The sequence below is a fragment of the Cucumis sativus genome, chromosome 2 (assembly GCF_000004075.3).
Source record: "Cucumis sativus cultivar 9930 chromosome 2, Cucumber_9930_V3, whole genome shotgun sequence".
In the NCBI taxonomy this organism is placed as follows: Eukaryota; Viridiplantae; Streptophyta; class Magnoliopsida; order Cucurbitales; family Cucurbitaceae; genus Cucumis; species Cucumis sativus.
Genome location: NC_026656.2, coordinates 15,791,081 through 15,815,186, shown reverse-complemented (window position 1 = coordinate 15,815,186; position 24,106 = coordinate 15,791,081). Strand labels below are relative to the sequence as shown.

Sequence of the window (24,106 nt, the reverse complement as noted above, 5' to 3'; positions counted from 1 at the left end):
ACTTTCTTGACGTTTAATAAACGTCAAGTAAAATAAATTTTTCATTGACATTTTTAAAACATCAAGAAATATCTATTAATTTGTTGACGTTTTTAAAACATCAAGAAATAGCTATTAATTTGTTGACGTTCTTAAAACGTCAAGAAGCGTATGAATTCAACATGCTTGATATTTATTAAACGTCAAGAATTTAAAGTTCTACTCGACGTTTTACAAAGGTCAAGAAATTTATAAAAAAATTAATGATGTTTTTTAAATGTCAAGATAATTTCTATAAAAATCCTTGACGTTTTTAAAAACATCAAAAAAATTTAAAAATATTCTTGACGTTTTTCAAATGTCAAGAAATTTTAAAAACGTTCTTGACGTTTTTCAAATGTCAAGAAATTTTAAAAATATTATTGACGTTTTGAAAACGTCAAGACTATTCTAAAAACCGTTGACGTTTTAAAACGTCAAGAATATTTTTAAAATTTCATTCGTAAAACGACGACGTTTCATTCATAACATTTTACCTTTTCTAAAACCTAATGTGTCGGGCGTTTTTCCGGAAAATCTCAAACTCTCCCTCGTTCGTTCGTCGTTCTCCCTTCGCGCTATCACTGTTCATCGTTCTCTCTTCGTGCATTCGTTCGTTCACCGTTCACCATAGTTCACCGTTCTCCGTTCATCGTTCACCGTTCGAAACTCGTAATCACCTTCTCGGTTCGAAAACCTGTGAACACATTCAACTCTGTACGAAACTCGTAATCACCTCCGTTTGCCTCCAAATCCTTTGTAAAAGGTAATAATTTTACTTTTTTACTTTGTGATTAGAACTTGTAATCTGTAATTTAAAATTGGAATGTGTTTATTGCCTTTTTTCCCTTTGTGATTAAAGCTTACAATCTGTAATTTTCTTTGTGTTTATTGTCTTTTTTCCCTTCGTACAATTGGACTTGTTATTTGTGAATTTCTCACATTAATTTACTAGGTTGTGGCATTGGGAATTAATTAGTTTATGTTTAAAGGTTTAATTTCTTCTTGTGATGCACCTATACACATCCATATGACTATTTAAGAAAACCATTGCTCTTTGATTTTACTTTAATTTTTTCTCTGAATCAAATATGTTAAAGTTGATCAAAGTTTAGGTATTATTATTGGCGAAAGAAGTGCCCACTACTACTTTAACCACAAAAAAGAAAAGGGAATGGGAAAAAAGAGGGCATAAAGAAAACGAATGAATGTAGACTTGTTTAGGGATGAATTGGGACTTTGGAAGAGTGAAAGGCTTAGAAAAAAGGATTGCTTATAGTATTTGAAAGAAATTTGTAGTACGAGTTTTAGGGATCCTTTGCTGAAAAACTATCACTTATCTGGTTTTCTGAGTAAGAGAAGGCTTGTAGAAAAGTTAAATGTAGACTTATAGACTTGTAGGAAGTCCAAATTGAAGAGACGGAGAATAACATAGTAAAATGCTCACATAGATTACAGAGAAAACAATGGAATTTCAACTGGGTTTGTAGGTGCTTTTCTTGTTCAGTAGGTTGGCTGTAACCTTGGTTTTTAAGAATATCTTGCCCTCTTGTTGAGTAGGCTGGCTGTAACCTTGGTTTTTTTCTTTTAATCTAGATAAGTTCTTCGTAGTAATTACAAGTCTTATCTCTCTTTGGATTCTACTAAAAAACTTTGTTTCTTTACTTGCTTATTGGATACTTCATAGTTCAGGTAAAGAACACCTTTATTACATTGTTTAAATTTCTTAAACACTTAAATTTACATGTTCCTCAAGTGCCTACAACAACTGTCTGATTTTCAAGTGCCTAAGTTGAAGTGTCTGGTCTTAACTTTTCTTCTCTTACTCAAATAAGTTCTTCTTTTTTCCCTTTCCACAGTGTTCCATTGTTGTAGTTTGTTAAAGATTAGGTGTTTTTAAGTTTGTCCTTCCACTTTAATTATCAATAGTGACAATAACTTTATTTCTCATTAGATTTACAATGATGGATAAATCGTGGATGCACTAGAGTAGATTGTCTAAAGATTATGAGTTGGGTGTGGAAAACTTCATCAAATTTGGATTTTCTAATACAACTAGCTCCTATTTGTTGTCCTTGTTTGAAATGTGGGAATTGTGAAAAACATAGTAGAAAGGGTGTTAGAGGTCACTTGTATGTTAATGGTATTGATGAAAGTTATAAAAGAACATTAAAAAATGTAGAAAACAAACTTTATGGCGAACAGTAAAGGCAAGTATCAACTTTTAAAGTCATTATATTTTTGTAGACTACTAGCAATTAGGATTACTTTGTTATTCAAATTTGTTGCTTTTATATAGTGTCCACTACAAGTCGGGAGTACTGAGTGTGGATACTACGTGATGAGGTATATGAGAGAAATTGTGACTAGGGGAAGCATTATCATATCCGATGCGGTATGTTATATATCAAACTATTGGTTTTGTGAGTTAATTGGTTTATTTCTATAGTCAATTAATTCATTTAATTTATTTTGCATGTTTATAGATTGATACACGAAGATCACACAGGCAGAACTAGAAGAGGTGCGAGTTGAGTTGGCTGACTTTCTGGGTTCTTACATATGATTATGACCAATATTTTGTGATTCTGAAGTAGGAAACTTTTTGTTGTGTCGCTTCTTTATGATCTGAAACTTTATGTATAGAAACTTTAGGCGATAATTCTTTTGAATTGTTCATATGGGGGAGGAGGGGGTTCATTCGTATACTTTTGATTATTGTTATAGCTAGCATGTTTTGTGACTTTCTAAGTTGATTTGGATTCATGGCAATGTAATGGAATATGAAATCTAATATAAAGTCTATTTCATTATGTATATGTAAAGTCTTGGAATTGAATATATATGGTGAATTGTTTTATTTATATATGTTTAAGATTTGAAACTATATTTGATGAATATCAAATATCTATGAAACTGTTGTTGGACAATTACAGGACAATCAGAATATATTTCTTTCAATTACAGCATAATTCAATTACAATTTCTTTTTTTAAAAAAATGAAAATATGCTTGACGGTATTAAAATGTCATAAACAATTGCATGCTTTACGGTTTTAAAATGTCATGAACAATTGCATTTTTTACGGTTTAAAAATGTCAAGAACAATTACATTCTTGACAGTTTTAAAATGTCATTAACATTAAAATTCTTGACGGGTTTAAAATGTCATAAACCAGTTCATTCTTGACGGCTTTAGAATGTCATAAACAATACCAGTCTTGGCGGTTCTAAAACGTCATGAAAATAAGTATATTTGACGTTTATAAAACGTCAACGTTCACTATTCTTGACGTTTAATCAACCGTCTAGAACTTTGCCTTTCTTGACGCTGGCTTCAACGACGTTTTTAAAACCGTCAAGAGAGCCGTCTCTTGACAGTTTAAAAACGTCAAGAGAGCCTGTTTTTGTAGTAGTGCCTTTGAAGACAAGGTTTGGGACAAAAATAAAAAAAATGAGTCTGGAGCATTATTGATAAGTTTTTGTGAGAAAAAACTTTAATATTACTCAAAATGAGACTACCTAGTATTTAGATGTCAATTTTCAAGAGTTTGTGACATTGTTTTAAATTGGGTCGTTTCTTTGTATGTTATAGTCTTGCCCCCATTTTTCGAACGTTTTGGGTGATACCATAGTCCACCACTAACGAGCACCAATCCTGACCCTTTAGTCTATTTTTATGGCTCATAGAGAGTATGCACAAGATAGGATGTCACACTTGACAGCCTATAATCATTAAGTTAAAGAGGTGCAAGATGAAAACAAAAATAAAATAAAATAAACCATTCGAAGACAAGTTGTGGAAAAAAAATAAGAAAATGAGTACAGGGCATCGTTGGTTAGTTTTAGTGGGAAAAAACTTTAATATTACTCAAAATGAGACCAACTAGTAGTTAGTTGTGAATTTTTTAGAATTTTAGACACTTTTCTAAATTAGGTCGTTTCTTTGTAGGCTATAGTACGGCCATTTTTCGAACGTTTTTGTTGCTATCATAGTACACCACTAACGAGCACCAATCACGATCCTTAAGCTATATTTCTATGTCATAACGTATGCAAAAGATAGGAAGTCACACTTATCAACCAACAATCATTGAACTAAAAAGGTGCAAGATAAAAACAAAAGAATTCAATCATTCGAAGACAAGTTTTGGGACAAAAATAAAAAAAATGGGTGTGCGGCATCATTTATCAGCTTTTGTGGGGAAAAACTTTAATATTACTCAAAATGAGACCACCTTGTAGTTAGATGTGAATTTTCAAGACTTTTTAACATGGTTTTAAATTGGGTCGTTTCTTTGTAGTCTCTAACATGGCCATTTTTCGAACTATTTTGTTGCTATCATAGTACACCACTAAAGATCACCAATCCCGACCTTATGCTCTATTTTTCTGTGTCATAAAGTATGCAAAAAGATAGAATTCCACAATTATCAGCCCATAATCATTGGACTAAAGAGTTGCAAGATAAAAACAAAAAAACTAAACCCTTCGAAGACAAGTTTTGGGACAAAACTAAAAAATGAGTATGTGGCATCACCGATAAGTTTTTAAGGGAAAAAACTTTAATATTACTCAAAATTAGACCACCTAGTAGTTAGATGTCAATTTTTTAGACTTTTTGACATTTTTTTAAATTGGGTTGTTTCTTTGTAGTCTATAACATTAGCCATTTTTTGAACGTTTTGGATGCTACCATAGTACAGAACTAACGAGCACCAATCTCGACTCTTAAGCTATTTTTCTGTGTCATAGAGTATGCAAAATATAGTATGTCATACTTATCAGCCAACAATTGTTAAGCTAAAAAGGTGCAAGATAAAATCAAAAAAATTAAACCCATCGAAGACAAGTTTTGGGACAAATATAAAAAACTTTAATATTACTCAAAATGAGACCACCGAGTAGTTAGATGTGAATTTATGAGATTTTTTTACACAGTTCAAAATTGGGTCGTTTCTTTGTAGGTTATAGCATGACCATTTTCAGAACGTTTTGGATGCTACCATAATACACCAATAACGAGCACCAATCCTGACTCTTAGTCTATTTTTCTGCGCCATAAAGCATGCAAAATATAGGATATCACACTAATCAGCCTATAATCATCGAGCTAAACAGGTGCAAGATAAAAACAAAAAAAAATAAACCCTCTGAAGACCAGTTTTGGGACAAAAATAAAAAAATGAGTATGGGACATCACTTATTAGTTTATGTGGAAAAAACTTTAATATTACTCAAAATGAGACCACCTAGCAGTTATATGTGAATTTTTGAGACTTTTTGACACTATTCAAAATTGGGTCGTTACTTTGTAGGTTATAGCGTGGCCATTTTTCGAACATTTTGGATGCTACCATAATACACCACTAACGAGCACCAATCCCGACCCTTAAGCTATTTTTCTGTCACAGAGTATGCAAAAGATAGTATACCACACTTATCAATCCATAATCATTGAGCTAAAAAGGTGCAAGATAAAAACAAAAAAATTAAAGTCTTTGAAGAATAGTTTTGGGACAAAAAATAAAAATTGAGTATGGGGCATCACTGGTCAATTTTGGTGGAAAAAAACTTAAGTATTACTCAAAATGAGACCACCTAGTAGTTAAATATTAAACTTTTAAACTCTCTAACACTGTTCTAAATTGGGTCGTTTCTTTGTAGGCTATAGCATGACCATTTTTTAACGTTTTTGTGCTACCACAGTACATTGCTAATGAGCACCAATCTCGAACCTTAGGTTACTTTTGTGTGTCATAGTATGCAATAAGATAGAATGTCACACTTATCAGCCCACAATCATTGAGCTAAAGAGGTGCAAGATAAAAATAAAAAAAATAAACCCTTGGAAGACATGTTTTGGGACAACAATAAAAAATGAGTATAGGGCATCACTCGTAAGTTACTGTGTGAAAAAACTTTAATATTACTCAAAATGAGACAACCCTAGTAGTTAAATGTGAATTTTTGAGACTTTTTGACATTGTTCAAAATTGAGTCGTTTCTTTGTAGCCTATAGCATGGCCATTTTTCGAACTTTTTGAGTGCTACTATAGTTAGCCACTAACGAGCACCAATTTCGACCCTTAAGCTATTTTTTTGTGTCATAGAGAATGCAAAAGATCGGACGCCACACTTATCAGCCCACAATATTCATTGAGCTAAAGAGGTGTAAGATAAAAACAAAAACAAAAAATTAAACCCTCCGAATAAAAGTTTTGGGACAAAAATTTAAAAAAAAAATTGAGAATAGGACATCAATGGTCAGTTTTTGTAGGAAAAATTTTTAATACACCTCAAAATGAAACCACCCAGTAGTTAGATGTGAATTTTTTAGACATTTTGACACTGTTCAAAATTGTATCGTTTCTTTGTAGGCTATAGCATGGCCATTTTTCGAACATTTTGGGTGCTACCATCACACACCACTAACGAGCACCAATCCCGACCCTTAGGCTAATTTTCTGTGTCATAGAGTATGCAAAAGATAGGATGCCACACTTATCAGTCCACAATCATTGAGTTAAAGAGGTGCAAAATTAAAAAAAAAAACATTAATTCCTTCGAAGAAAACTTTTGGAACGAAATTAAAAAATGAGTATAGGGATTCACTGGTCAGTTTTTGTGGAAAAATAACTTTAATATTACTCAAAATGAGACCACCTAGGAGTTAGATGTGAATTTTCAAGACTTTTTGACACTACTCTAAATTAGGTCATTTCTTTGTAGGCTAGCATGATCATTATTTGAACGTTTTTGGTGCTATCATAGTACACTACTAACGAGCACCAATCACGACCCTTATGCTATTTTTTTGTGTCATAGAGTGCAAAAGATAGGATGCCACACTTCTCAACCCACAATCATTGAGCTAAAGTGGTGCAAGATATATATATATAAAAAAAAAAAAAAAAAAAAAACTTTCGAAGAAGTTTTGGGACAAAAATAAAAAATGAGTATGAGGATCACTGGTTAATTTTTGTGGAAAAAAACTTTAATATTACTTAATGTGAGACGACCTAGTAGTTATATGTGAATTTTTTAGACTTTTTGACACTGTTGTAAATTGGGTCGTTTCTTTTTAGGCTATAGGTTGGCTATTTTTCAAACATTTTAGGTGCTACCATAGTACGCCATTAACGAGCACCAATCCCTACCCTTAGGCCAATTTTTTGTGTCATAGAGTATGCAAAATATATGATGTCACACTTATCAGTCCACAAATTTTTGGGCTAAAGACGTGCAGAATAAAAAGAAAATAATTAAATCCTTCAAAGACAAGTTTTGGGACAAAAATAAAAATGAGTATGGGGCATCACTACTAAGTTTTTTGGGAAAAAACTTGAATATTACTCAAAATGAGATCATCTATTAGTTAGATGTTAATTTATTAGACTTTTTTACAGTGTTGTAACTTTGGCTATATGATCATGGCTATTTTTCGAACGTTTTGGTGTGCTACCATAGTACACCACTAACAAGCACCAATCCCGACCTTTAGGCTATTTTTCTATGTCATAGAGTATGCAAAAGATATGATATGACACTTATCAGCCCACAATCATTGAGCTAAAGAGGTGCAAGATAAAAGCACAACAATTAAACCCTTCGAAGATAAGTTTTGGTACAAAAATATAAATAAAAAAAAAACAATAAGTATGGAGCATCGCGGATCAGTTTTTATACTACAGTGTAAAAATAAGTATCCTTAAATAAGCAATCTTGATTGAAAACGTTTAATTATGACACTTTCTAAAAGAGTCATCTATAGACTAGTGTTGATAGTAGGTTAGAAGAAAAAAAAAGTCACGAAATCTGTTAACGACATTTTCAATGTCATGAGAACCAGTTCTTCGTGTAACCCCAATTTAAATCATTTGCTTCTTTTAATTAAACTCGTAGACACTCATTCTATTTCTTTTGTTATCTACGTCCACTACAACCAAATTTACCTTTTATAAATTTGAACACCAGCAGAATTATAGGGACAAAGTGGAAAATGAGTCAAATATAAAAGCTCATCTCACACTTTTCTTTCCGCGGAGAAACGAAGTTTTCAAATTTTTCGAAATTAATGACAGTTTTTTACGAAAAAAAACTCATTGTATGTAATTCAGTGACGCTGAGAAAGTGTGACATATTATTGATAACGTAAATGAGACATTATTAATGTTTTGTGATAGATTTTTAATGTCAACATAAATTAAAGGTTTAATTAATAGAAAACGTCCATTTTTTCGTCATTTATTGACAAGGATGAACTGTTACAAAAAAATGTTATTGGAATAGATAATAATATATGTCAATAAAAGATTATTGTTGATTGAGTTTGTAAGCCATGAAACAACCAAATATGATATTTTCTTCCCAAATCATCTATACACTTACCTTCATAATGGAATACATGAATAAATAAAATAGTCACAGGTAAATGTGTTTTTTGTAGAGTGAACTCTTACACGGACAAGATGGAGGACGAAGGGTTGCCCCCAAGCTCAAAACTCCATCAATATAATCCTGTAAATTTGTTTAAGGAAGATAAGAAGATGAGAACCTGGTGACTTTTCATTGATGACCTTGCCGGTCAAGTTCTCACCATCTACCATTTCACTCTCCTTTCATGTAAAGTTGATTACTTGTTCAATCTTGGGTAATTGATTGAAGGAACAATCGAAAATACTGCTCAAAATAATAGTAGACATAGTACAATTAAAAAAAAAATTACAAATATAATAAAATTTTGATCTAAATAGACTTCTATAATACATTAGAAATTAAATTTAAATTTTTATCTAATGCAATTTAAATTCTTCAATTTCGTTTCTAATATTTTAAAAAAATATATATCAAATTGGACTTGCAACAGAAAATTTAAACTCTAAATTTGCAGACCTAACATGTAACTCAAGTAGTTCTCCTGGGGCCGCCCACCAGCCGTGTCCGTGGATGTAGATGGAGTAAACAGAATATGTTTTGCATGTTATAGTAATTTGTTAGCTGTTTATGCTACAAATAAAGAATGCCTAGAGCCATCTTTTAACCCTCCATCCCTCCATCCCTCCATCCCTCCATCCCTCCCTCTCAAAGAAAAAAAAAAAAAAAAAACCATGTGGTTAAGCTTTTAAATGGAATGAGCTGCAGAAAAAAATTGCTCCATCCCTTCTAGTTCTCCCCCCACCCCCACACACACCCACTTACCATGCTATATGGCATCTCCACCAACCAATGATAAATTGAGGAAATCAAAATAAGAAAAACAAAATCGAAACAAACTTCTCCATTTCCCACCTAACAAATGCTCTGTACTAGGAAACTAGATGCGACTGTATCATGTTGGACGCAAACTAGCTTCAAGTCAATCCTCTTTCCACCTGTTAACATATCTGAGATAGGCAGTAGCAGGATTTTCCCTGGGAGGAGCACGAACGCGAGTGGATCGTCGCAGCACGGCCTCCTCCACTGCAATTTGGTTAGTTAATTCCTTCGATCTCTTGTTGAGTTCAAGGCTGCCAATGCAAATTTGAACCATAATTATGTCAACATCTTTACCAAAAGACAGGAGATCCAACTCCATCATAATATTAAATATAAGCATATAACATAACTGGAAGAAAAAATGAAACTTCAAATCAACAACAGCAAGCAACTTGATTTGTCAACAAAGGATACGTAGGATATCCTAGATCAGAAGTGAAACATTGTAAAGTCTATGGATGGATACTGGATAGTTCTTTGAATGTGCAACTGCATGCTGCATTCTAATCTATTCCAGTATATAGCAGAGCACATCAGTAAAACGATGGAAATGACCTCTTAAATGAACATCATCATGATTATGTGAGGGCAAAGCAAATGTATTATAAATGGCAGACTATTAATGGCCAGCTTACCAAATTTTACTATAAAATTTTTCGAGGTGCTTGCTAAGTGCTCTCTCTCTCTCTCCCTTGCAATTCAGTGAGCCCATAAATGTATCAAGCTGTACCAAAAAGTCAAGTAGTCAAGTGTAGAACAGAGCATCAAACAAAGAGGTCATAGGACAGCCACTAGTATTAGAGCAACTAGGTACAGTACAGAGCTGGGATACCTCTTCCATGCTACTATAATATCCCCACTCCTTAGAGTCTGAGCTCTCCACAAAAATTCTTCCATCACGACGGAACCACCAATACCTGTTATGATGTCGGTCTTTACCCAAGGGATTGGTTTTTATTGATCGTTTCTCCAACTCCCGCTCATAATATTCCCTCTGTGCACAATAATGACACATGTTTAGGAAAGAAGCTATAAACAGTTGTACTAACATGCACTTCCACATTATCAAAAACAAAATTCTCGTGAGCAAAGCAGGAACATGAACAAACCCTCTGTTCTTTGGTTTTCCTATCATTGAATTCCATCCTATCATTCTTTGCTTCCTTCGGTGAATTTGCAGAAGCAGCTGTTACATCACTATTCCGCTTCTTTGCCATTTTCTTCAAATAAGCGATAGGATGATCATCCTCACTAAATGGGTAAAATAAAGAAATAAAACAGTCAAGTACTCAAATATCACCACTAACTATAGAAAAGTGACCATTTTAACATGAAAAAGAAGAAAGTGATACCTTTTTACAGGGGAAAGACCACTTTGGGATGATATAACCACCCCATTCCTATTTTTTGATGAATCTTTACTCCGTCTACCATGATCAGTTTTGGCTATTTCACTCTTTTCTTTGTCCATAAGATGCCCATTTACATGTCCATTGGACATGGGCTCTGATTTCAAGCGTTCTTTCTCTTCTCTTTTCTTTCGGCCTTCTTCCAAGGCTTCCCCTCTCCTGGTAGCTCCGAGTGCCTGCCTCTGTTCAATAATCTCATCTAACTTTTCCCTGAATATATTTGATTCCAGCGAATGATTAACCAACTCGCACAAGATTCCCAGTTTGACATGAGTAGCCAAAAGGCCATAGTGACCTCGCTTAATAGTTGCTGTGTTGGCACATAATTTAGCATTCCCAATCATTTCTAGGAAGTCACAGAGGTACTCTGTCCAATTAATTAATGTGATCTGGGTTTATTTTTTCAAAAGAACAGTTGCAAATAAAAAAATACGTATGTGTTAGTTTTTTTCTGGAGTAAAAAAATGTTCAGAGGAAAAGCAAAAAGGTTAAAAAACAGAAAAAAATAAATAGATAAATCGATAAATATAAATAGACAATGTGATGTTATAAGACTAACCTTCATCTTTCGCTTTTTTCCTTGAACAAGTGAGGAATATTCTCCTTCATCTTTTAAGAGCAAACGGAAAAATGCTGAATGTGCTTCCACGAGGAGAGGTGCAGTACTTTCCTTGTGATAGATAGCACGTTCAAAATCGTCAAGAGAAAATGGCCACAAGTGCAAAAGCCTACTGAATGATGAGCAAAAATCCCAAACCATCAAAAGATCTCCTACGCAGTTCATTGGAACATTGAATTCCCTTGAAGCAGAAGGTCGTTCCAAGAAAACTGGATCATCTGGACCAGGCTGCACTAAAAGATCGTCAATTGGATATTTGATGTCTTGATCAAGTAGATCGCCTTCTCCTGATACAAGAAAGCAAAAATGGTGAATAGAAAATTTGTAACATAGAAGTGACAAAATCAATGGACGACTAAAAGCCAAGAAGAGTTTCATTAAGTAGAACCAAGGAAATGTGCTTCCTGGAAGGAAAGCTGATGACTAAGAATAAAAGACAAGGCTATACATCTCAAGTATTTTGGTTGCTAAGGCTTAAGATTAATTAGAAGATGAAATTCTGCTGTCCTAGGTAGTGCTAGTTCTAGATAGACCTTTCTTTGCACCGTTTTCAGCAATTGAGCCATTCATCTTCCCCCTCTCCATGCTTTTCCTTTTACAGTTTTTGGGATCACTTGTTTCCTATAAATGAAAAATATGAGAAAAAGTAACAGGAGAATACCATTAACTTCAGGAACTTGAAATTCAAGCTTCAAAAATTACCATGTCATTTGTTTTTCTCTTTTTGTTGCAAATTAAAAGCCCATCACGGAAAAAGGCCTTGCTTCTTAGTTCTTGGGGAAGTGCAGTTGAAATTCCATGATTTTGGGCCAATTTATCATGAAGCACCCAAGGAGCACTGCGATATGTAGATTCCCGAATGAAAGACTTCAAAAACCTTCTGCTCAAAGGAGGCTTTTTCTGTACTAAATCCTCTGCGTTGAGTAATGAAGTTTCTGTTACTTTCTTATTTTTGTCAAGCCAAACTACCTCATATTGTACTTCGTCAGCACCATTCTCAAGTACTTTGAATATTTTGCATGGATAAATCTGATCATCTTTCCTTCCATACAATTCAGTACCAACAAACAGACACTTCTGTAACTTCACTGCAACTGTGTTTGCAAGATCTTTCAGTGACAACATGCCTGTAAATGAAGTAAGAGAGTAGGACTCCATCATTCATGGCCAAAAATCATTGTATTATTGGAAACCAAATACTGAACGAAAAATCCCAAACAATTTCAATTATACGTAACAAAACTACTCCAACCAGAAAACAACATTCACACTATGATGCTAAGAAAAACATCCTAAGCATTCACATGAAGGGAGCCGATGAGAGGGTGCCAGCATTCAATGTACCATTTGAAAGTGACAGCAAGAACTATCTGAAATAGCATTCCTTGAACTAAAGCTACGCAAATTGAAACTAATTAGATTTAGCATAACCAAAATTTCCCAAAACTAAAGTTCCAGGTTTACTATAATAAAGTACAAACAATACACCATTGTTTCACATCATATCATCATTATGAGGGATCCAAATAATGTTTTAAAATGCTAAAGGCTTCTTGAAGGGGTGACGCATCTAAGTAGTACGAAGCGCAAGCCTCATATTTAATAAAAGTTATTTTATAAATCTTAAATCGGTACGGGTCCTCCCGTCAATTCCAACTTAAACAAGATAACAAAAGTTCTAAAAGAATATCTTTTACTTCAGTACTATTATCATCTTAATCATTAGTTGGGTTGACTTACTATAAATTTTATCACCAATGCATTTAAAGTCATTAAACGTAGTAAATGTTTAAATTGTCACAACTCAATCTTTATAGACTTGATGATGAGGCAAATTGTTATTTTTTTTTTTTTTTTCTGACATTAACAACTGCTTTTATTGAGAAACAATGAAAAGACACAAGGGCATACAAAAAGACAAGCCTACAAAAACCTCACTGAAGAAAGGGTTTCCAACTAGATAAGATGATGCCTAGAGTGTACTTACCAAAAGCCTTTGAAACCAAAGCCCAACGTAAAACATGAAACATCACCAAAGACCAAACCACACTAGGTTTGTATTTTGTGTAGGTTTCTTTCTAAGTGAGCTTTTATATTTCCTTAACTTTCCAATAGTAATAAGACTTTTAATCTAGAGAATGGTCTAATTTCTTAACTTTTTTTAAATGTGTCCTATATGTGTCCAAAGCATGTCTTAACTGTGTTGCCAAAATGTCAGGAATTAAAGTAAATAAATAAAAGAGAGAGAGAGACATAGTCCGACACTTCTTGCAAGCATTGGACATGTTGTCTGACCACATAATTTTATTAACTGCTTTGATTTTAGTCCTTACTATCACAATTTTATGGGAAACATGAAAATATAATACTAGAGAGAAACAAACAAATGGGAGATGAAATATCCTCATCACACCAAACGGTTAAAAGAAAGGCTCCCAATTGGTGGAAATTTAAACTAGCTAGTAATTATAAAGGGTTTGGTGAGATTACACCATAAAAATCAAAGAATCTGACATGATAGTCAATGGATTTATACCCTTTTTCCACTTTCTTCTGTTTTCTTTTCTACTAGAAATGTCAATTGTTTGAATTTAAAAATAGAGTGGAAAAACAAGACACTTCTATACACGTTCAAAGTCTTCCCATTTTTGGCGTTAGCTAAAGATGGGATCAAAACAAACAGAAGTTCTGGCCAAAGAAAATCAATTTTCAATGAAATGATCTTCTTCATAGTATAAAATTGAAGAAGTTCAGTTCTCCAACAAAAATAATGTGGGAGAGAGAAACACAGGGAAAAGTAATGCGATACAAAAAAACGTATTTCAATTAACATCAGCCAATCAACAATCACAGTCTCTTGGTGTAAATTGCCTTACAATATTCTAAGGTGACTACTAATGGAATTTCTTTTATAATGTCCTTTACAATGCCCTTTCTGGTGTAACTTGTATCTCTTTTCTCCTGTTACTTTACTTCCTCTTTTTTGTCCAATTGGAAGTATTTATTGTAACTCCTTTGGTTTGGGGATCTCCCTTCCTCCTTTTATAGTTTCGTCAATATATGTAATTGTTTCTTGTAAGAAAAAAAAAAGTGAAAAAACATTCACAATCTCAAGTATTTAGAGAAAAAACTCCAAAGTGAACCCTTGCATTGAATGGTATCCAAAATACCCCCACCTCTCAAAGAATCTTACGTTCTCTAGAAACATCTTCCACAAAAAGCCATTGATGGCACCATTCCCATAACTAATAACACCAATACTTTTTGCTTGAACTAGTACTAATAACACCACCAATACATTTTGCTTGAATTAGTGACTGCAGGTGGTCCAAGGAGTTGGGAAGTGGGAGATGGAGGAAGTGGAGTTGTGAACTCCGCTCCTTGTTTGGCCCAAGGAGTTCAAGGGTCCCACTACTAAAAGAACATCAATTTATATCTAATTAACTCCTTACACGGTGGGCTCCAAGAGTTCACTACTTCTCAAACTTCATAACTTTTTGGAGTTCACTATTTCACACTTAACTCCAAATGCCACATGAATTACTCACAACCAAGCACAATAGACTGGGGGAACACCATACAGTATTATACAGCCCGTGAAGTTCTACCTTCACAATGAAGTGGCAATGAAAAATGGGTGATACCAGCAGAAATTGTTAGGGCTTCTAGAGTTTTTACAATAAGCCCGCCCTTGGGGGTGGAGAAAAAAAATGAAAAGGTAATGAGGATGAATAAAGGAAGGTACTACACACCAGAGAAAAGGAAAACATATGGAGAGACCCGTACCAGATTAAACACTGAGATCTAATTGATAAGTTGGAGGGAGCAAGAATACAAGAATGATAAACAAGCAAAGAGGAAGAAGAACAAAAGTACATTGATTCCAATAACAACTCATGCGTATTTAGTTCAGGTTTAAAACAGAAACCCATATCTGTGTTACAAATCATGCATTAGATATATACCACACTAATTTTTTTCCAATTCAGCTCATAAAATTCTTAATCAAGATTAAGGTTGGAAAAAAATGAAGACTTGCGTATTATTGCATTGAAACACAAAAGAACTCATAAAGGCTAATTTCAGACAATGTGTCTATGTTTCCAATTTGCAAATATTTAAACATCTTATCATCAAGTGAACCAAAATAAGCACATTCACACACGGAATTGTTGAGTCTAGCAAGTTGGTTCTTACTATATTGGATAATCTGTAGAGCAGGGACAATAAGATCTTTTGGGAACTGTTGAACCTTCTCTGCAGCACATTTTTCGGAAACCAGAGCCTCCTCATATGTCAAATTACTTTTTCCAGTGAATTTACACATCCAAACTCTTCGACGATATAGATCTATCCTACCCAGATACTCACTGGTGCAGGTTGAGGAATAAAAACAATTAAAATTTTGTTACCCCAAAACAATATAGATTTCTAGAAAATTAACATTCCTAAACTTTCCACCTTATAACCAACAATAACTAAAAATATTGAGTATAATAGATGATAGGATACTTGTAATCGCGGAAAATCTCTTTAGTGAACCGAACTTGATACACAAGCTCATGATTCTCCAAATCTTTGGGGGAGTCAGCCAATTGAAAAGGCTTTCTTTTCAACAGGGGCATAACTAGTACCTGGCCACTAAATACGTATCACAGATTCTCTACCTGCAACACTTCAAGTTGAATAAGTGATCAGATATTAGTTATTAACGTAAAATTTTCTCCAAATCTAAGCAATGCAAAAACAAACAAACAAAAACAAAAGTGAAAATCAAGAACCTAATTGAAGCTTATCATGTCTAGCAGAAACGAATTTTCCATTAAAAACAACACAAAAACGCAGTTAACACTAAAAATTCGAACTTCCTTATGTCTTCCTCTTGTCTAACCAATCAAAAATTAAGAAAGGTGACAAAAACAAAAAAACCAAGATCAACCCAAACGTTAACGGATGGAATGCATAACTTAAAGACAGACAATGCACACAAAAATTGAGAGACCCAGTGAGGATAGAAAACAAATTTACATTAATTAAAAAGGGAGCGGGCAAGTGTTGGAATTTGTTGGTGTGGACGTTGGGGATTGGAGGTTGGAGGTTGGAAGAAGGAAAGTAAATGTAGGGTGGAAGATAGAAAAGAAAAACCCAGCAGGTCATAGTTGTGATTCTGAATAAGGAGATGTAAAATTCAGTAATCCAACATTGGAAACAGAAAAAACAATGTTCATGGCAATGACCCAGCTAATCTAAAAAGTAAAAAGAAAATCAGAGTATGAAGCAAAAGAAATAAAGGCAAAAGAGAAACCCTAGAAGCAGCTGAGTTGGAGGCATGAAAAGGGGGAAAACCCAAGAAAGAAAGCAAGGGAATAGAATTAAAGAATGATAAAATATGAAGGTGGAGAGGAGTTAAAGCAGCAATAGAATGAGCATTGTGCATGGGGGGGGGGATAGGATGAAGGAAGAAGGCGAAGGAAATGGGGAGAGGTGCATGGAAATAAGAAAACGTAAGAATTGGTGAGTTTGGGTAAGGGGGGAGAAGGAGCATTGGGAAAAGGAGGGTAGAATGGTGAAGTCAAATGCAAGAGAAAGAATGAGAAAGGAAGAGAATCTTACAGTGCTGAATAGAGAAGGAATGGCGGAGGAATGCACAGAGCGCTGGAGCCCTGGAAGAAGAAGAAGAGCGACACAGACGGAGTATAGAATGAGAGAGAGAGAGAGAGAGCTTGGAGAAAACGAGAGGAGAGGGCGGTTCTCTTCTCACATTTGTATTTTTTATGTTTATTATTATTATTATTATATATTAATTGTTTAACCGAAAAAACCTTCTCGCGTTTACTTTGAATGTCTCGGCTCCGCTCGGCTTCAACCGGCTCCGCCTCAACGAGCTCTCTCTCGTTACCATTTCTATACTAGAAAGGTGAATGTGATAGAAGATAGAAAGAATGCACTCACGTAAGTGTGCATTGTTTTTTATTTTTTTTGCAAAGGTATTGTATTAAATGCTTGAACCTGGGACCTTTTGTCCATAGAAACATACAGGTGTCAGTTGAACTAAGCTCATGTTGACACTGTTTTATTATTTTAGTCCATGTAGTTTTAGTTTTGAAAATATATAATAAATATAGCACAATATAGAAAATAAACGATAAAATATAGCACAACGATAAAATATTTACAGAAAAAAAAAATGTTGAACAATCAACTAGTAAAAAAATTAAATGTTAAGTATATTGATTGTAGGTTATCATTAATAGAAGTTATCATTGAGATAATCGCTATCAATAATAGCAACCGATTGCACATTTTTTAATTGAAAACTATCGATGATAGCAACTTATAACAATATGTCAATTGTTAGCACTAGTAGCTACTACTAGTGATATCTTCCAGTTTATGAAAACTAGAAAGCAATACTCCTAATAGTGACGAATAGAAAATTATCATTGACAATAACTATTATTAATAGCAACTATCGGTGATAGTAGTTAATAGCAGTTGTTAGTGATATTCATTAGTTGTAGTTGTCAGCAATAGTTGTCATCATTGATAGTTGCCATTAGTAGTGATGAGTTGCTACTAGTGATGGCTTAATTTAAGTAATTTGGAAAAAATTAGTCAAAATGGTGGCTACACGTGGATTTTGTTAGTCTTTTTACTCATTTATGTGTCATACATGCTATTATTTTATCTTTAAATTGTGTTATATATTCTATTAATTTTTGCTTAAATGTCATTTAAGCTAAGTGACAGTTTATTTTATGTCATTTTGGTTCCTATACATTCAAAATATTTGTTTTAGTCCACGTATTTTCAAAATTTATTCAATTTGATCCATGCACTTTTTAAATGTTTGTTTTAGTTTTTGTACTTTAATTAAGTGATAGAATCTAAAAACAATGACAATGTACAAAAGGTAGATGTGAGGACATAAGTGATAGAATCTAAAAACAATGACAATGTACAAAAGGTAGATGTGAGGACAAGGACAATGTACAAAAGGTGGTTGATGTGAGGAGATTTGTTAGGGTGGCATGGAACTATAAACAATACTTTGGCTTAAAGTCATGGTTCAACAAGTTTTCAATATTTAATTTGGAATTGTTGAACACGGAAAAAAAGGAATGACACCACCATAAACTAGGGGTGTAATTGGGCTAGGTCGGGTTGGTTTTCTTTAAACCCGACCCGACCCCAAATATACGGGTTCTTTTTCCATTGTGACCTTACCTGACTTCGTGTCGGATCAACATGGATCAGATCGGGTCGGGTCTTTTTTCCCAAATGTTGATTGCAAAATAACCAAATTTAATAATGTTGACTTTCATACACATTCATCACAAATCACCGTAATAGTGCAATTGGTGGAGTATGTTATAATTTGATGGATCAAATTTGAGAGTAGAACAAAGAACAAAAGAACCACGTGGGTATCCAACATTTCACTTTCCACCTATTAGTCTATTAGCACAAACCTAGCCAACATTCCACCTTCTCTCCTATTGCATAGAGAAGGAATTTACTAATTTAGTGAACTATCTAGAAAAAAAAAATTAAAGAATAATTTATAAGTTAAACAAATAACTTACTATGATGGGACTAGAGAAGTATAAAGTTTATACATCATTGTGCTTCAAGATTCTAAATAAACAATATTCAAAGATGTTAACAATTTAAAACAAAAAAAAATGTAAATAGATTTGAGAGTAAGAATTTGTACCATATAGTCATGATTCAGATTCTTAAATGCAGCTTCCATCTCATTTCCTATGTTTATGAATTCTAGATCAAAAATGACATGTTAGCTTAATAAGACAATTTTAAATCTTAAATGTTTACTTCGAAAAGAATATTACCTTCATCAATTTCTTGAGCTCCGTCAATTTCTTGAGTCATGTCATCCAAAGGTTTAGATTGAATCCAATACTGAGCACAAATGAGTGCTTCTGCAGTTTGAGGAGTTAATGCACTTCGAAAAGAATCTAACACATGTCCTCCAGTGCTAAAGGCCAACTCAGAAGGCACAGTTGATATATGAATACTATAGATGTGTCCCTGGCTACTTTACTAATGATCTTAAATCGAGAAGAACTTATCTTCCACCAATTTAGCAAGTCTAAATATTCATCTTCTATACGAGACTCATCTAGATAACGAGCCACCTCTGTTTTAGCATCATCGATACATGTTTTGTTGCTTTGTTTAAATCTATCATGAACAGCAGCACGTGCCTTATAAGATCCACTAGATGAGATAGAAGACATTTCACTTTGACTTTAATTTGAAACATAAATCCTTCGATGGGAGTACATGATTGTGTTTGTGAATATTTTTATTTTGACGTTGACATTCTCATATAATAATCATCACACACAATCGACGAAATGCTTATTCAACCTTATTCGTCTATTTTTTTCACTATCTTCCTCCAAAAATTCATTAAAACAATAATTCACATAAGTCAGTTTATACCTAAAGTCAAGATCTACATAAACATATAATAATAAATTAGCATAAACGGAGACAATAGGGACTCGAGCCCTTTGACAAGAGCAAAATCTTCTAAAAGGTTTACAAGCCACTTTCACACGACAAGCATATACAACCAGCAGAGATGGGAGACACACTAAGGAGTCACGAACAACCCATCCAACCCCACTTGCCACAGCATCGTCTAACCACGAGGATTTGGCTTTGAGTTTCCACACCCCATCGTCAGGTTGGATCCAGGAAGCATGACTCCTCAGGTTCTCCCTCCTAAGGAGGTAGAGTCACAACCACCCTCAACCGAACTTTCCTCCAACTGTGTAGAGAAATTCTTTTTAGTAGAACCTCACGATCTGCTCCAGACCCCCTACGCTTTACCATACTTTTGTAATTCGATACATCCTATAGTAGGATAGCTGAATCTCTGATCCGCCACCTAGATCGCAAAAACCACCCCATCTCAACAGATTCTGAAATCACCAAAAAACCCAAATAAGGAGGGGAAGAAAAATAACCAAATGCATGCTCCTGGAAAATTTGCACCCCCATAAAACATGCATGACTTATCGTCTCCACACATTTCCTGCAAAGCAAACAAAGCAGGTTAGTAGAGATTCCCCTTTAACAAATATTGGCAAAAGTAGAAAGGGAGTCGGATACAACCTTCCATGACTTTCACCCTTGGGGGTGAGTGTGGGGGCACCTAAGCTTCCGAATAGATTTCCATAAAGGTTTCATCTAAGGGCCGGTAGACCTTAGACACCTTCCTCAACATAACTGCAAGCTCATACGCGCTATTTATCGTGAAAATGCATTTTGGGTCATACCTCCAAATAATTTGATCGCCTCCCCCACACAGCCCCTGGCATGGATACTCAGAATATTCATTAGATCACTGGAGAGAAAATTTTCAGAGACAAAAGGCTTATTCCATGCCCCATTTATCAGTAAACAAATCACAAACCCGTTTGAAACCAAGACTCCTATAGATACATATAGGTTATATATATATATATCTCCTCTCCATTTTATGCTTTTGTCCACTCCAATTTCCATCATCTCAACGTGACATCATCCCACTTTTCCATTTAAAAAAAATTATTTTTATTTTCATCCAGCCTATAATATTACTGAGTTGTTATTATTATTACAAAAGTGGATTTTGTATGGACAGGCCAACCCTTTCACTTTTAGGGTAGACTGATATTTTAAGGACCCTCGGATTCTGTATTATTGAGAGTACACTCATTTTTGGCATTCAGGTTTGCAAATATAAAAATCACAATTCAAAATATTAGTATATATAACAAAGTTTTTAAAAAATTGCATATATTAAAGTTTATCGGATTTCAATTTTGGCTATATACGACTTTTAAAATATCGTTATAAACTTTATTATTATCTCTAAAATTGAGACACATCTCAATTACTTTTTTTATTATTTCTACATGGTTTGACCATAATTTTCAACAATTCTATTTCCATCTTCAACGAAGGCACGTTTGAGCTTGAAAGTTGTGTTAATTTTGAAGATCGAGCGATTGATATACACAATTAATTTTGCATCGAAGTTGTGTCAAATTTTACGTTTAAAGTAGTGGATTTTTCTAGTACAACGATAATTGACTTTTTGATTTCGACATTAAATATGTGTGATTTGCTCCATATAGATGACGACCATCATCATACTAGCTCTATTGTCTACTAGTTATCGAAACTTTTTCGATTGTACGCTTTGCTTCTTTCAAACCCGATCTAACAACTACTAATATCAAAATTCAGTGGTTTAGATTGGTATAGTACTATAGGTTATATTTGATTCACAAAATGACATTCAACAAGTTTTTATTCTTACCTATCAATTGATGATGAAGCATATTCTATTTACTGAAGATCCAATATAATCTAATGGAAATTGTAAATATTAGATAAGATGATTGATAGTGGGAAGCAAAAATATCTGTCATAAGCCATACACAATGGATCGTCTAAAGCCCTATTGGGTGCAATATGGCCGAAAGTAAATTATTCTTTTATTCTATGTGTCAAATACTCTTAGGACATGATCAATATGAAACATTGACGCACAAATACGAGTTGATGATATCCTCCACGAGGTAAAGACAAAAGGATTTGAAGCTCATGATCCTGCATGGGGTTATTTAATTACAAGAATCAAGTCTAGATTAAAAATTATCCTCTTTGAATCGTTGTTATATTATTGGTGATTCAAAGTTGATCTTATTTTTTGTACTAAAAAAAGAAAATATAAAGTAAATGAAAAATTATGTGTTAGAATTTGGTCTAACCTATTTGACAACATTCTTCTCTCTCTTGAAAAGCACTGCACTTGTTTGGTAACCTATATATCCTAATACTTGTTTCCAAAATATATCCTAACATTTAAAAATAAAATAAAGTAAGACAGTTTCGTTTAGAATTATAAATGACTCGAGTAAAATAAAATAAGAAATTAAGCAAAAAAAAATTAAAATTAAAAAAAAAAAGATAATTTTGAAAAAATTAAACTAAAATGTAAAAGAATGCAAGACAATTTTTTGAGAAAATATGTAGTTATTTTATGCACCAATTTATTAAGGAAAAATGGTTAAGAATAGCAAATTTGACAAGAATATTTACAACATGTAACAAATTTTTCAGATTCTATTAGTAATAAATATCAATATCTTTATTCTTTTATATGGGGTATGGATAGACCGATAGAAATTTGTCTCTCTTGTCCACATAAACATATATGTGTCCGTTGAGGTAAGCTCGTGTTATTATTTCTAAAAAAATTCCATTTATTAAGTGGGATAGATAGCAAAATAAAACTTTTATTTTGAAATATATATATATATATATTAGAAAAATGGCAAAGCCAATTTTAGAGTTATTGGTTATGAATTAATAATATAATTAATAACTTACCAAAATTTCTTTGTAATTAAACATTGGATATTTTTAAATACTATTAAAAAAATAACTAATTAAAAAAATCTAAATTTCAAATCCTAATATCAAATCTTAACTATATTCCTAAACAAGTATTATTAAAAAATCTAAAATTCAGATCCTAACTATCAAATCTTAACTATATTCCTAACAAATATTATTTAAAAATTCTATTGCCTATGGAAAAATCATAATGTTTTCAAAATATATAAAACTTAAATTATGTTTAAGAAAACCTATGAACCACAACATTTAAAATAACTATTAATCCTCATCCTATGAACCACAACATTTAAAATAACTATTAATCCTCATCCTATGAACCACAACATTTAAAATAACTATTAATCCTCATCCTATAAATGCTCTACCACAAATACAAGTGTCTTAGGAGAAAAATGTGTATATTGGCTAATAAGATTTGATTGAAATTGAGTAACTATTAGTCATATAGACTTAAAACCTATAAATACCTTATATCGAAAGAAATAATTAAACACACTACATCGTATTTTTCAAATATTCTTGAAATATAGTGTATTTGAAAGGAAAAAACGTTTCACAAATGTTAAGAATAAAATTGATTGATTAGTACAAAATACCTTAATGATTAGTTTTGTTGGTGCATGATCAACAGTCAAATTAAGAGGTAGGCACAACACTTGAAATGAAATCGCCTTATGAGAAAAGAATTAGTTCAAATTATGACATGAGAAGCTTGTTACAAAACAATTGAAAGTAAACTTCAAAAGGTAGAATATAACACATCAACCCTCGATCCAAAAAACAAATTTGACGAAGAAATTAGAAATTCAAACCTGATGAGCTTGAATGGTTTCCATTTTTAGAGAGGAGACTCCAAAATTATGAGAATGATAATTCTTTTTTAAAAAATTACAATGTTTTCTTTTGATTTGCATGTTTTGGTTTGGTTGAACGCAACAATAAACATAATAAAAAATTCTTTATTTTAGCAAATACCTTGTAGATGGTTTGAAAATCCACATCTCTTAGTCTTTCTTCCTCAAATATACACTCATAATTGGGGCTACACTTCTCTCCTCTTCAAATATACACTCATTATGAGGCCGCACTTCTCCCTTTATGAAGAGACTACATCCCCTTCAGCAATGTCTTTATCCCAATTGCCTAGGATCATAAACATAACACTGTGCATAAATGGAAGAAGGGAGATAGGATTAACCCTCATTCATTGAAACTAGGTTTAGGTGTTCCATAATGTGAGTATATACGAACCGACCTAACAAACAAACAGGGTCGGATGCCAAACCAAATTTCATGGTCGTCGCTTTTCCCACAAAAACACCATAAGCAGAACACATTTTAATTCGAGGAAAACCG

The 24,106-nt window shown here is 33.3% G+C and overlaps 1 protein-coding gene and 1 long non-coding RNA gene across 5 annotated transcripts; both read right to left on the bottom strand.

Moving 5' to 3' along the window:
* Positions 1-8,971: 8,971 nt before the first annotated feature.
* On the bottom strand, positions 8,972-17,079 carry LOC101207113 (DDT domain-containing protein DDB_G0282237). 4 transcript variants are annotated; one of them, XM_011651154.2, is made up of 11 exons: positions 16,919-17,079; positions 15,818-15,980; positions 15,503-15,675; positions 12,008-12,432; positions 11,839-11,926; positions 11,246-11,592; positions 10,630-11,075; positions 10,387-10,528; positions 10,110-10,271; positions 9,913-10,001; positions 8,972-9,528 (listed from the first exon to the last, which is right to left on the bottom strand). In XM_011651154.2, exons 2-11 carry the CDS (start codon positions 15,928-15,930, stop codon positions 9,378-9,380), a joined length of 2,136 nt encoding a protein of 711 aa, XP_011649456.1. In that variant the 5' UTR covers positions 15,931-15,980; positions 16,919-17,079; the 3' UTR covers positions 8,972-9,377. The 4 variants fall into 4 exon arrangements, with proteins under 4 accessions (XP_011649456.1, XP_011649454.1, XP_031736847.1 ...); XM_011651152.2 differs by having other exon boundaries at positions 15,818-15,972; positions 16,919-17,069; XM_031880987.1 differs by lacking the exon at positions 16,919-17,079 and adding an exon at positions 16,334-16,892.
* A 2,674-nt stretch (positions 17,080-19,753) lies between these two features.
* On the bottom strand, positions 19,754-20,749 carry LOC116402095. The gene is made up of 2 exons (XR_004214501.1): positions 20,453-20,749; positions 19,754-20,372 (listed from the first exon to the last, which is right to left on the bottom strand). It is a non-coding gene; the product is annotated as an uncharacterized LOC116402095 (long non-coding RNA).
* Positions 20,750-24,106: the final 3,357 nt, after the last annotated feature.

What these genes read in the sequence shown, in the direction of transcription:
- LOC101207113 (XM_011651154.2), bottom strand. Translation starts at nt 15,930, where the DNA reads ATGCCCCTGTTGAAAAGAAAGCCTTTTCAATTGGCTGACTCCCCCAAA. An exon ending in AGAGAAAAACAAATGACATG is followed by an intron (nt 11,927 to 12,007) that starts GTAATTTTTGAA and finishes TTTCATTTATAG; the next exon opens with GAAACAAGTGATCCCAAAAA. An exon ending in GGTCTTTCCCCTGTAAAAAG is followed by an intron (nt 10,529 to 10,629) that starts GTATCACTTTCT and finishes TTACCCATTTAG; the next exon opens with TGAGGATGATCATCCTATCG.